The sequence below is a fragment of the Staurois parvus genome, unplaced genomic scaffold (assembly GCF_062004578.1).
Source record: "Staurois parvus isolate SC_StPar_1 unplaced genomic scaffold, SC_StPar_1.0 ptg000969l, whole genome shotgun sequence".
NCBI lineage: Eukaryota > Metazoa > Chordata > Amphibia > Anura > Ranidae > Staurois > Staurois parvus.
In genome coordinates this window covers 554,829-570,000 of record NW_028318765.1, presented here as the reverse complement: position 1 = coordinate 570,000, position 15,172 = coordinate 554,829, and the positions used below count along the sequence as shown (strand labels likewise).

Below are 15,172 nucleotides of genomic sequence, written 5' to 3'. Positions count from 1 at the left end.
TGTTTTTAATAAAATTATTGACAGTCTACACTCCCTTCCTTTTCCTTTCTTGCATGTATCTGGTGATTGCTTCCTCTCTCTACAAGAAGGCTTGCCATGAAGTAGAAAATGTCTGTTTGCCATAGTGACACTATAATTGGATGCATTTGATCTACGATCGTACATTAAAACTACTAATTACAGGAATCTCTCAGTCTGTGACAGGACCTCGGACTTTATGTAAATTTGCAATTTTGGCTTACAATCAGTAAACATGGTCCTCTAGACAGATAAGACATAGCGATTTCTGTTTGGCAAGATTTTTTTATAAAGTAAAATGTATTATTGAAATTATTATATTTCAGACTAGAATCATTGTCTACTGGATTCTAGTCCTGTTGGTAGCACCAGTTGTAAATCAGATTTGTTTTTCTAAGCTATATTCAAATTTTTACAGGGTACGGTGCCGTACTGGATTGGAGCTTCTCTTTGCTCGGTCCGCTGCTCCAAACACTTGGGCAATAAAAACAGAGACACAGAAAGGAGCCAAACATCACACAATTATAGGACACTTAACTCACAGAGGATCTTCAGAGCGCAGGTGAGACCATAATCAAACATAAAGCATTCTTGTTTTTGTTTTGTAAAAACCAGTTTAACCTCTTGCCGCCTACGTAATGCATGTGTGTGTGGCATAGAGGATGGACTTTAACACCCACATGCTGCTCATATGTATTCATGGATGGCCTGTATGCTCCCAACACCTAGCTGTCAAAGCTCGATCCTGATCTCTAGTAATGGGCAGAAGAGTGGCTAAGTGGTTAGCACTTCTGTCTGGCAGCACTAGTGTCATTGGTTCAAGTGTGTGTGTGTGTGGTTTCCTCCAGGTAATCCACTTTCCTCCCACACTCCAAAGACATGCCGGTAGGTTAATTGTCTCCTTTCTAAATTGGCCCTAGTATGTGTATGAATGTGAGTTGGGGACCTTAGATTGTAAGCTCCTAAAGCGCTGCGTAAATTCTCAGCGTTATAGTACCTGAAATAATAGTAATGATCAGGAGCCAGTGGCTGATCAGACAGTCCTTCCCATCCCCGTACACCCCCTTCCAGGTAAAGGGGCTAATATGTTTACTGGTTTACCTAACGGATTACCAAGTATAATTATAATAGTTATGATTTATTTGTCATTTGAGTTTATTAGAAATAATAACACTGTCTTCACAGTGTACTGTGGCTTGAATTCAGTGTTTGGGGGTTGTCTGACAAACTGTCTCCGGCCACTAGACCCAAAAAGAACAATCTTAACTTTCATCAGTCCACAAAATGTTGCGCCATTTCTCTTTAGGCCAGTCAATGTGCTCTTTGGCAAATTATAACCTCTTCAGCACATGACTTTTTTTCAACAGTGGGACTTTGCGGGGGCTTCTTGCAGATAGCTTGGCTTCACATAGGCGTCTTCTAATTGTAACAGTACTCACAGGTAACTTTAGACCTTTTTTGATCTTCCTGGAGCTGATTGTTGGCTGAGTCCTTGCCATTTTGGCTATTCTTCTATCCATTCGAATGGTAGTTTTTCGCTTTCTTTCAATTACACAGAATCAGCAGCATGCATGTCATGACTGTTGGTCTGTTGGATTTCTTTTACTCTACTACACCTGCTAGTAAATTATTTGCCATGTAGAAATATCATTTCTACCAAAAACAGTGATTGATCAGGTTAGTGATGTCTGACTGCTATTATTTTGACCACAACTGTAACTACATTTTTCTAAAACAAGGTTCATCCTTTAGTCAAGGACAGAAAACACAGAAATACATAGACATAGTCAACTATAATTAAGAATATACTGTCACACACTATACCTAATTAACTAGCTATATTAAATAACTGACTAAATGTATTCTAGATTACAAATGATTCTCTTTATGAAATATTTCTTATCTCTTGTTTAACTCTTTACTACAGTCCGACTATTGATATTATTGTCTGAGAGACCACTGACCTACTGATTTTCAGTTAAAAGAAAATCATAGTACACTTGTTTTTAGAGCCCATTCACATGGTTAATTTTAAGTTGGTTTATGTGGAAGTCTCAAAATACAGCTGATCACGTGATGTGGTAAAAGGCCGATCACAGCGGCCTTTTACCACGTGATCAGCGGTGTCCAATGGCACGCTGATCACAGGGAAATGCAAGTGCCGGTTCTCGGCTGCACTTTCCTCACGCTGTCAGATCGTGAGTAAAGTACTGCCGAGAACCGGCAGTTGTCACAGCGGGGATCGGCACCGATCATCAGGGCACTGATGATCAGTGCCCTGATAATCGGTGCCCAACAGTGCCACCCGCAAGTTCCGCCCACCTGTGCCCAGCAGTGCACCCACCTGTGCCCAGCAGTGCACCCACCTGTGCCACTCTGCAGTGCCACCCACCTGTGCCCAGAAGTGCCACCCACCTGTGCCCACCCACCAGTGCCACCCACCTGTGCCCACCCACCAGTGCTGCCCACCAGTGCCACCCACCAGTGCAGCCCACCAGTGCTGCCAGTCAGTGCCCAGGGGTTGTGACAGTCAGTGCCGCCAGTCAGTGCCCAGCAGTGATGCCAGTCAGTGCCGTCTATCAGTACCCATCATCAGTGTCACCTATCAGTGCCGCCTATCAGTGCTGCATATTAGTGCCGCCTATCCGTGACACCTCATTAGTGCTGTCTATCAGTGCCGCCTATCCGTGCCACCTCATTAGTACTGCCTATCAGTGCCCATCAGTGCCGCCTATCAGTGCCCATCAGTGCTGCCTCATCAACGCACATCAGTGAAGGAGAAAAAATACCTGTTTGAAAAATTTTATAATAGAAACAAAGAAACTTTTTTTTTTTTTTTTCAAATTTTTTGCAATTTTTTTATTTATAGAGCAAAAAGTAAAGCGCCCAGTGGCGATTAAATACCACCAAAAGAAAGCTCTATTTGTGAGAAAAAAATGATCAAAATTTCATATGGGTACAATGTTGCATGACCGCGCAATTGTCAAAGTGCGGCAGCGCTGAAAGCTGAAAATTGGCCTGGTAAATAAGGGGGTATAAGTGCCTGGTAGGCGAGTGGTTAATCTTATGTGTGACAAATAATACCTCTTGGATTAGAATAAAGACATACATTTCAAATTAAATTGTTCAGATATTTCCTGTATTTATTAGGTCAAAATAGCATTCTTTATCACTCTTAAAGTGATATTAAAGGCAATAAAAAAACAACAACAAACATGTTAGACTTACCTGCTGTGTACAGTGGTTTTATTCAGAACATCCCAGACCTTCCTCTTCTCAAGGCCCCCGCCGGCACTCCTGGCCCCTTCCTTCTGCCGAGTCCATCCAGAGCAAGCAGATTACTATGGGGGCACCCAAACAGGCTCGCTTTCAAGCCACTGCTCTGTGTGTGCGCCCTCCCCCCCCTCTCTCTCCTCATTGGCTCACTGGCTGTGACTGATAGCATTGGTCTCAGTCAATGATGGTGGACATACCCCAGAGAGCAGAGGCTGTTATGCACATCGCTGTATCGTAAGTCTTGGGGGGGCTGGAAGGCTTTTTACCTTCAGGCATAGAATGCCTGAAGGTTAAAAAATCTTTAGCCTGGACAACCACATTAAATAGGTAAACAAATTACTCTTTGAGAATGTAATTCACCACAAACCAGGACAAAACCATTTAACTTGCCCCCTGGATCTTTAAAACCCCTTTCATGTCTTATTATGCAACCTACATTTTACAATCCCTTGTAGATATCCTTGTAAAAACCTTCTATTTTTCTTTCAGAAGCAATATTTTCTAAGGGACACTATACTACCGGGCCATTCATGGCAAACAAATTTTGTTAATTTGCACACACAAAGTATTTTTCCTAACAAATTCATTCAAGACCATGATGCAAAAATGAATACACCCCAATGAAAGTCTAAGGAGCACAGCTAACTTTTACACAACAAAATTCTAATTAACAAGAATTAAACTACAGATGAGTCTAATTCATTAAACAGATGCCCAGCAGACAGGTGATTATAAAAGGACGTTATGTAACAAAGAAAACCACTTCCCATTTCAAGCTGTCAGCAATGGCACCACATGGAAGAGAAATGTCACAAGGCCTGAGAAAGAAAATTATTTATTTACAAAAGAGAGGTGAAGGCTACAAAGAAGATCAGCAAAGCTTTACTTATCAGTCAGAATATTGTTGCAAAAGTGTTACACAAATTTAACAAAGATGGAACTGCAACCATCTCACAGAGACGTCCAGGTCGTTCACGGAAGTTAATACCTCGACAGGAGCGTCTTTTGATGAGAAGGAAATTGCCATGCAAGTTCATTGCAATTAGCTAAAGAAGTAGAAAGCCAAACTGGGGTGATTGTTTCCTGTCTATATATATGTGTGTGTGTGTGTGTGTGTGTGTGTGTGTGTGTGTGTGTGTGTGTGTGTGTGTGTATATATATATGTGTGTATATATATATATATATATATATATATATATATATATATATATACCACCACCACCATCCACAACCTCTTTGTTTCCCGCTCCCTCAACCTCCTAGCGATCACGGAAACCTGGATCCAGCCCACTGACTCTACCTCCCCTGGTGCACTCTCCTACGGAGGTCTCACCTGGACCCATTCACCCAGGCCTAATGGTCGTAAAGGTGGTGGGGTTGGTCTGCTCCTGTCACCGCAGAGCACCTTCCGAGTCCTCCCAAACCCCCCCTCCCTATCCTTCTCCTCCTTCGAGGCCCACTGTGTCCGACTATTCTCCCCAACCCCCCTGAAGATTGCTGTGATATACCGGCCTCCTGGATCCATATCCCACTTCCTGGATAACTTTTCCTCCTGGCTACCCTTCTTCCTCTCCTCTGAGCTACCCACCATCATCCTTGGGGATTTCAACATCCCTCTCAACCTCGACAACCCAGACACATCCCATCTCCTCCACTTAACTTCCTCCTTTGCACTTGCACAGTGCATACAATCCACCACCCACTCCAACGGTAATATCCTTGATCTCGTCTTCTTCAATCACTGCGCTCCCCACAACCTCACTAACACCCCCTTCCCTCTCTCTGACCACAACCTGAGTACCTTCTCTATCTCCTCGTCCTCCAACGCCTACCCCTCCAAATGTCACACTACTACCAGCCGTAACCTCCTCAACCTTAACCCTGCCTCCCTCCACTCTGCAGCTGATCAACTTCACGACAGCATCCTCCCCCTGTCTTGCCCCGACTTGACTATGACTGCCTACAACAATGCGCTGTCAACAGCCCTTGACTCACTAGCGCCTTTAACCACATGCGACATCAGACCCCGACCGCTCCAGCCCTGGCAGACTGATCACACCAAAACCCTCAAACGACACAGTTGTGCCCTGGAGCGACTATGGCTCAAAACCAAATCCCAACAAGCCTTCACCCGCTACAAATCTGCCTTCCACACCTACACCTTCTCCCTCCACGCAGCCAAACAAGCCTACTTCCTGACCCTCATCAAGGCCCTCTCCTCCAATCTTCGCCGACTCTTCTCCACCTTCAACTCTCTACTGTCGCCACCCCCACCCAGCACCTCACTCACTGCCCTTGAGATTGCCAATCACTTCAAAAACAAGATTGACACAATTCGCAAGGACATCGCTGCAACTCACACGCCCTCTCAACCCGTCCCCTCTCACACAGCTACCCCCTCATCCCCCCTCTCCCTCGACATAACCCGCAGGGACTTCGTCGCTGCTCAAACTCCCTCCAACCGTGTTCCTGCTCAACTACCCTCTCATCACCCCTCTCCCACGGCCCCACCACTGCTCTGACCTCCACTTCCACCCCACCCTACATTCCACATACTGAAGCCCCCCCAACACTCCGCACCTTTGACATTACTAACATCGAGGAAGTCTCCAAGATCCTCTCTGATGCCCGCCTCACCACCTGCCTCCTCGTCCCTATCCCCTCACAACTCCTACGACCTCCCTCCCCCTCCATCCTACGCTCCCTCACCCACATCTTTAATCTCTCCCTCTCCTCCAGCACTTTCCCCTCCCCTCTGAAACATGCACACATCACCCCCATACTTAAAAAGCCCTCCCTGGACCCCAATGACCCGAACAACCTCAGACCCATCTCCCTGCTCTCATTTACATCTAAACTCCTCGAGCGCCTAGTCTAAGCCCGCCTAAGCTCTCACCTCAACGACAACAACCTCCTTGATCCCCTACAGTCCGGCTTCCGTCCCCTACACTCCACCAAAACTGCCTTACTCAAACTCTCCAACGACCTGCTAACCGCCAAAGCTAATGGCCACTATTCAGTGCTCCTACTCCTTGACCTCTCTGCGGCCTTCGACACAGTCGACCACCCCCTCCTCCTCAAAAAACTACACTCCCTCGGCCTCAGAGATTCTGCTTTCTCCTGCTCCCTGTCACAATGCTCTTTCAGCGTTACCTGTAATGCTACCACCTCCCCCTCACTCCCCCTCTCTGTTGGGGTCCCTCAAGGCTCTGTCCTCGGGCCCCTTCTCTTCTCCATCTACACCTCCTCCCTTGGCCAACTCATACACTCTCACGGCTTCAACTACCACCTCTATGCCGACGACACACAAATCTATCTCTCAACCCCCCACCTCACCCCCTCGGTCTCCGCCCGAATTACACACCTACTGAGCGACATATCAGACTGGATGTCGCTTCACTTCCTTAAACTGAACCTCTCCAAAACCGAGTTTCTCGTCTTCCCCCCAGCCCGGACACCACCCCCCATTGACTTTTCCGTCACATCCAACAACGCCACCATCAAACCCGCCCCTCAGGCCAGAGTACTTGGTGTCATTCTGGACTCCAACCTATCCTTCCATCCCCAAGTCCAATCTTTAACAAACTCGTGCAGACTCCACCTCCGCAACATCGCCAAAATACGCACGTTCCTAACCCCAGAAACCACTAAACAGCTCATCCACTCCCTCATCATATCACGACTCGACTGCTGCAACTTCCTCGTTACTGGCCTGCCTCGCCGCTAGCTATCCCCGCTTCAGTCGATCCTAAAATACGGCTGCCAGACTCATTCACCTTTACAACCGCTCCATCTCCGCCACCCCCCTCTGCCAATCCCTCCACTGGCTTCCGATTGCGCAACGGATCAAATTCAAAATCCTAGGTTTTGCCATGGCCTTCACAATCTCCTGACCTCAACATAATTGAAAATCTATGGATAGACCTTAAAAGAGCAGTGCGTGACAGACAGCCCAGAAATCTCAAAGAACTGTCAGACTTTTGTAAGGAAGAATGGCCAAAGATACCTCAAACAAGAATTGAAAGACTCTTGGCTGGGTACAAAAAGCGTTTACAAGCTGTGTTACTTGCCAAAGGGGGCAGTACAAGATATTAACTCTGCAGGGTGCCCAAACTTTTGCAGACGCCATTTTTTTGTTTTCTGTTATTTTGAAAGTGTAAATGATGGAAATAAAATCTAACTTTTGTTGACATATTATAAGAATGTCTAATCTGTAATTTGATGCCTTTTGGAGATTTTTCCATCTTTCCTTGGCTTCTTTATGCACATTAATACAAATTTTTAGCTGGGGTGCCCAAACTTTCGATCCCCACTGTGTATGTATGTATGTATGTATGTGTGTGTGTGTGTGTGTATGTATGTATGTGTATATATATATATATATATATATATATATATATATATATATATATATATATGTGTGTATATGTGTGTGTATGTATATATATATATATATATGTGTATGTATGTGTGTGTGTGTATATGTGTATATATGTATATATATATATATATATATATATATATATATATATATATATGAGTGTGTGTATGTATATATATATAGTGTGTGTGTGTGAATATATATATACACATAATGTGTGTGTGTGTGTATATATATACAGTCATGGCCGAAATTGTTGGCACCCTTGATATTTCTCCAGGAAATCATGTATTTCTCACGAAACGTATTGCATTAACACATGTTTTGCTATACACATGTTTATTCCCTTTGTGTGTATTGGGACAAAACAAAAAAAGGGAGGAAAGAAAGCAAATTCGACATAATGTCACACAAACCTCCAAAAATGGGCTGGACAAAAGTATTGGCACCCTTTCACAACTGCGGATAAATAAGAATGTTACAAGCATGTGATGCTCCTGTAAACTCACCTGGGGCAAGTAACAGGTGTGGGCAATATAGAAATCACACCTGAAAGCAGATAAAAAGGAGAGACGTTCACTTAACCTTTGCATTGTGTGTCTGTCTGTGCCACACTAAGCATGGACAACAGAAAGAGGAGACGAGAACTGTCTGAGGACCTGAGAACCAAAATTGTGGCAAAATATCAACAATCTCAAGGTTACAAGTCCATCTCCAGAGAACTAGATTTGCCTTTGTCCACAGTGCGCAACATTATCAAGAAGTTTGCAACCCATGGCACTGTAGCTAATCTCCCTGGTCGTGGACGGATGAGGAAAATTGATGAAAGATTGCAACGCAGAATAGTCCGGATGGTGGATAAGCAGCCCCAAACATGTTCCAAAGACATTCAAGCTGTCCTGCAGGCTCAGGGAGCATCAGTGTCAGCGCGAACTATCCGTCGACATTTAAATGAAATGAAACGCTATGGCAGGAGACCCAGGAGGACCCCACTGCTGACACAGAGACATAAAAAAGCAAGACTACAGTTTGCCAAAATGTACTTGAGTAAGCCAAAAGCCTTCTGGGAAAACGTCTTGTGGACAGATGAGACCAAGATAGAGCTTTTCGGTAAAGCACATCATTCTACTGTTTACCGAAAACGGAATGAGGCCTACAAAGAACAAAACACAGTACCTACGGTAAAATATGGTGGAGGTTCAATGATGTTTTGGGGTTGTTTTGCTGCCTCTGGCACTGGGTGCCTTGACTGTGTGCAAGGCATCATGAAATCTGAGGATTACCAAAGGATTTTGGGTCGCACTGTAGGGCCCAGTGTCAGAAAGCTGGGTTTGCGTCCAAGATCCTGGGTCTTCCAGCAGGACAATGACCCCAAACATACGTCAAAAAGCACTCAGAAATGGATGGCAAAGAAGCGCTGGAGAGTTCTGAAGTGGCCAGCAATGAGCCCAGATCTAAATCCCATTGAACACCTGTGGAGAGATCTTAAAATTGCTGTTGGGAAAAGGTGTCCTTCCAATAAGAGAGACCTGGAGCTGTTTGCAAAGGAAGAGTGGTCCAAAATTCCGGGTGAGAGGTGTCAGAAGCTTATTGATGGTTATAGGAAGCGACTGATTTCAGTTATGTTTTCCAAAGGGTGTGCAACCAAATATTAAGTTAAGGGTGCCAATACTTTTGTCCAGCCCATTTTTGGGGTTTTGTGTGACATTATGTCATATTTGCTTTTCTGCCTCTGTTTTATATTTGTTCCAATACATACAAAGGGAATAAACATGTGTATAGCAAAACATGTGTTAATGCAATACCTTTTTTGTGTGAAATACTTGATTTTCAGGAAAAATATCAAGGGTGCCAACAATTTCGGCCATGACTGTATATGTGTGTGTGTGTATACATATGTGTGTGTATGTATATATATACATGCGTGCAGTAGTGGTGCACCGAAATGAAAATTCTGGTGCCGAAACCAAAAATTCAGGATTCACTTGGCTGACAACCAAAATGGCGGCGTATGTGGGGGTGCGGAGGCTCGATTTTTTTATTTATTTATTTTTACTTTTATTGTGTGTTTGTATTTATTTTTTTTAACTTATGTTTTTATTGCTATCACATAGGGGTCCCCTATGTGATAGCATATAAGTGACAGGTCCTCCCTGTAGGGAGGTGAGGGTGGGGGGAGGGCAGTGTATGCAAGGCATGGCCAGGAGAGGAGCAGTGTATACAGTGAGGGAGCAGTATATACAGACACATCCTCACTTGCCACCACTAAATGTCTTTGCTGGTTTTTAAATGCAATTACCAGCTTTTTTTTCCTCATTATAGCTCAGAGAAAGAGCTGTCATTCCCCCCTCTGCTAAACTAAACAAAGAGGCGGGGTCACTGAGTAATGCCACTGTGTGACCCCGCCCCTTTGTTTACTTTAGCTGCAGGATGAATGACAGCTCCTGACATTTAGCAGCTGCAAGTAAGGGAGCCTGTCTGTATACACTGCTCCTTTCCTGCCCCCCTTACCCCCTCCCCCCTATAAAGAGGACCTGTTACTTATATGCTTTCACATATGAGACTACATGTACCATAGGTGATGGCAATAAAATCATAAGTGACAGGTCCTCTTTGTAGGGGGTGGGCAGTTTGTACAAGGAGGGGGCAAGAGAGAAGCAGTGTATACAGTGAGGGAGCAGTTTTTACAGACAGGCTCCCACACTTGCCGCTGCTAAATGTCATTGCCAGTTTTTAAATGCAGTTACCTACTTTTGTTTTTTTTTGTTTTTCTTCACTATAGTTCCGAGAAGGAGTTTTCATTCGCCTCACCACTAAAGTAAACAAAGGAGCAGGGTCACCCAGTGCCATTACCCAGTGACCCCACCCCTTTGTTTTCTTTAGCGGCTGTGCGAATGATAGCTCCTTCTTGGAGCCATAGTGAAGAAACAAAAAAAGCCCATAATTGCATTTGAAAACTGGCAATGACAATTAGCTGCTTCAAGTGAGGGAGCCTGTCTCCACCTCTCCACCCGCCCCTCCCCCCTTTCCCCCATCTACAGTACACACAGCCCCCCAAAAACCCCCGGCCAAATAGTCAGTCCGTCCATTGGGGCCAAGCCTCTCATTAGTGGCACCTGTATTAGCTCACTTTTTCCTTTCGGCAAATTGCCGATTAGGGCTTTTTTCGGCCAATGCTTTTTGGCCACCGAAATTTTGGTGCATCCCTAATATACAGTACTGTGGAAAAGTATTAAGCAAGTGTGAAAACATGCTGTAAATTAGGAATGCTTTCAGAATTAGAGGTGTTAATAGTTTATTTTTTTCATTTTGGAAAGTAAATGAATAGAAGAGAAATCAAAATTAAATCCATATTTGGTTTGACCACTGTTTGCCTTCAAAATAGCATCAGTTCTTCAATTCTTGACAGTTGTTGAATTGACTCAGCAGGTATGTTCTTCCAGACATACTGGGGAACTAACCACAGATCTTCTGTGGATGTAGGCTGACAGACTTGATGTTGAGATCAGATCTCTGTAGGAGCCAACCATCAGTTCCAGGACTCCTTGTTTTCCTTTACACTGAAGATAGTTCTTAACCTCCCTGGCAGTATTCCGGAGTGTAGCTCGGGGTAAAGTTTCAGTAACACAAGCGGTAACCCTGAGCTACACTCGGGCTTACCATGCAGCACTGCTCCGGGATCTGTTCTTCTCTTACCTTGTCCTGCGCTCCTGAGATGTCCCTCCTGCAGTGTCCCCTGTAATGTCCTCCAGTGGATGCCGGCATCTGTCTTCTGGGTTCCGCCCCCTGCGACGTCAGGACGTACGGGGGATGGAACTGGTGGGAAATTTGAAAATGACAAAAAGTGACATTCACTAAAATCACATAGTAAAACAATACTGTATCAAACGATTTCACATACGTTGTTTCCGTAGTGCTTTGTCCTGTGCCCTGCCTACATTTTTACTGTTCTTTCTGCCTGGAAACTGAGAAACGTCCATGGCGTCCAAAAAGCGTCCCTTTAGGTCAAAATCGGTTTTAGACCAGCTAGAGAACAGCAATAGTAAATTAGAACTACTTGCAGAATTGAGTGATAATGATTCATGGGGAAATTCGTCATCAGACACTGAAAATGATTTTGCGACTTTGCTCAGTGATGTGCGAACTTGGTGCTATATTTCAAATTTCAGTGTTTTTGGTTTGATTATATTATTGAATTAAATTTATTATTATTATATTATAATTTTTTTGATTATTTATTAAATTATAATTTATGATTTCGTGTTTCAAATTTTAACATACCCGGGATGTTTACTAGACTCTTGTTCAGACAGATTTAAGTGAGTTATTCCTAAGAATTACAGGCCTACAATAAAAAAAATACATATTTCCATGCAAAAAAATATACTGCTTTGAGCACGGAAATATGGAAAAATCAGACTGCTAAGGAGGTTAACCACTTGCTTTTCTCCTACATGTAAAATGTATGTTTTTTGTTTTTTTTGCTAGAAATTTACTTGGAACCCCCAAACATTATATATATTTTTTATTAACCAAAGGCCCTAGAGAATAAAATGATGGGTGTTTAAATTTTTTAGGTCGCATGGTATTTTTTCAAACTCCAATTTTTTGGAAATGAATTTTAGTGAACACAAACACAATGTAATACCAATTTTGCGCTAAAAGATGATGTTACACTGAGTAAATAGATATCAAACATCACACTTTAAAATTGCACTCGCTCATGGAATCAGTGCAGGTTGGTGCTGCAGCTGAATGGTTTTCCTGCAAAGAAAACAACAGTTAATAATAAAGCGGTGACAATAGAGCAGTAACTCAATAAAACAACTATTTTTGTTTTTACTTTAACTTTTTTTTTTTTCTTAAATTGTAAACTTTCTACAATTCTAGGGTCTCTCAAAATGTGATAGCCAGTATCCTGTGTAAATATGTGCCCTAGATTATGCCGCGCTGTACCCTATACTAATACTCCACTAGTGTGCGGTAGCGAAGGAAGCAGTCCTTGAGGCAGAGACCAGGTTGGCCAGGACAGGAGAACCAGAAAAACCGGGTGCCATGCCTCATTCCGTGTCTGCTACAGACACTACATCTTCTTATTTTTTTTTTTTGGAGGGACTTTTGGGTTACCAGGAATGGCATCAGGAAAATAAAATGCCTGTGATGCAGCCAGCTCACTGCATTTGGGTTGGGGGTTTGGGCCACAGCACCTTCTGGATACAAAAGGGCCATGTTGTACCCTTCCTGATATTTTAGGAAGGTTCCACTTTGTACAGTTGCTTTGTAATGCACAAAAGTGTTGTACAGAGCAAATTGAAATAAATATACAGACACTTTTTTGTACCAGCGTCCGGCTTTGGAAAGCTAAGTACAACTTCATCATCTGGTTGATATAATCCACCCCTTTTTTCAAGCAGGTGTTCTCACCCTTTCTAAGTCCGGTATTTACAAGCCGTTGGAGGAAGCCCCGTCGATTAGGTTACACAGTGTCACATGCACCAATTCCAAGATTGTACAAATGTCTAAATACCGGCATGCTTGTATAAAAATTGTCCACGTATAACGGAAAAAGGGTGACACCAAGTTCCAAACTATCTTGCCACTGCTTCCCATGTAGTCTGGGAATTAAGGTGGCATCTGGAGGGCTTTTCCTTCGTAAATCCGACAATTACATGTATAGCCTGTTGCCCTCTCACAGGTTTTATACATTTTGACCCCATATCTGGCACGCTTGCTGGAGAGAAATTGTTTAAATGTAAGGCAGCCATAAAAATTGAGGGACTCATCAATGCAGATGTTTTGATGGAGTGTATGCACACCTTCAAATTTTCTGGTTAACGTGATTCACAAAGGGACGAATTTTGTGGAGCTTATCGTATTCAGGGTCACCCCGAGGATGACAGATTGATGACAGCAACTCATTCTTTTTAGTAATGTCCATGTTGAAGGTTAGGCACAAAAAACATTAAATGCAGAAACCGTAATAGGTCTGGCAAGGTTTGAAATTGGGTTAGCGGCAATAAAAATAAATTAAAAGTTCGTATAAATTGCTTTTGTCCACAATCAAATTATGCAAATCATCTGTGAAAAACGACTCCAAAAAATCAAGGGGAGTAGTTAAAGCAATTTGTGAAGGTTTATTTTTTTGGGGGGGAAATAACAAACGTGTTATACTTACCTGCTGTGTGCAGTGGTTTTGCACAGAGCAGCCTGGATCTTCCTCTTCTTGGGTCCTCCACAGGCTCTCCTGGTCCCTCCCTTCTGTCAGGTGCCCCTACAGCAAGCAGCTTGCTATGGGGGTACACGCTGCTCCGTGTGTCCATTCACACATGGAGCCGCGGCTTGGCCCTGCCCCCTCTTTCTTCATTGGCTAACTGGTTGTCACTGACGCAGTGGGAGCCAATGGCTCCCACTTGCTGTCTCAGCTAATGAGGAGGCAGAGACATGGGGCAGCCAAGGCTGTCATTCATGCTGGATCAGGTAAGTATTGAGTAGGCTGGGGGCACCACTGCTTAGAGAAAGTTTATTACCTTCAGCCTTTACAACCACTTTAAATTTGCTGTTTCCACCTTAATTCTGGGTTGGGCAGTGAAGGTGGAAGTACAGGTGCTGCAGAATTAGCAGAAAATTTGCAAGAACATCCAGAAGGACACTATGGGCTCTACGGGCCTGTGTTTGAATTCTTGGTGGCTGCGGGACACTACTTGTGCTCGCCACCGCACCAGCTTGTGCTGCACGTATGAGACTCGCCATGTCACCAAGTGACACTGCAGTTCTGGTGTTGTCATATATATTGAGGATGAGGAGTGATGGTTATGATTGTTGAGAGAAGAGCTTGCTAGCCGATATGGAATGTCAAACTCCTCTATGCAAGAGATGAACTTTCCTGCAGCAACTCTGTTGATCCTATTTCTATTCGGCTCCAGAACAGTCCAAAAGATATTTTCAACCGATGACAAAAATCTTGCAGAATATTTCTACATGTTACAATGAACAACTGCCCTCAAAGTCCCATTTAATATCAAGCATAGAGATACTACACTGTCCAGTACCTAGTGCGACTTGCGGGAAAAAAAGCACCTGGCTGTCAGGGACTGCTTGAACTGCTACAAAAATAGTACCTGCTAGTGCTAGCAGACATCAAGCCTGATCATGCTTACCCTGCAGTTTTGTGTTCAATGTATCAAGTGACAGTGATCTACTGACACTGCACTTGCTAGGGGAGAAGGGGTGTGGGGTTAAGTGTAGGGGCTAAATGCAGGTGCTGGCAGGTGTTGGGGCTGATCCTGCTAACGCTGCGGTTGTGGGGACACAGTACTATTGTATAGTTCTGATCTGATCAAAGATATTGATCCGTTCAGACACTATACTATCAAAGGATTATTATGTATGTGAGTGTGTTTCTGGCAATCAAAGGTTTAAATGTAACAGCTGATGTAGTGGCGGGCAGTCTGTGACTATCTGAGAGGGAGGGACGCTAACTGCCGCTAACGCTATCTG

At 43.8% G+C, this 15,172-nt stretch overlaps 1 protein-coding gene across 1 annotated transcript in view; it reads left to right on the top strand.

Moving 5' to 3' along the window:
- LOC149441590 (transmembrane protein 132A-like) overlaps positions 1 to 15,172 on the top strand; it is a 555,893-nt gene that overhangs the window by 193,543 nt on the left and 347,178 nt on the right. The window contains exon 5 of the mRNA XM_089657142.1: positions 437 to 580. Coding sequence (XP_089513268.1) covers positions 437 to 580 — 144 coding nt within the window. The remainder of the gene's footprint in view (positions 1 to 436; positions 581 to 15,172) is intronic.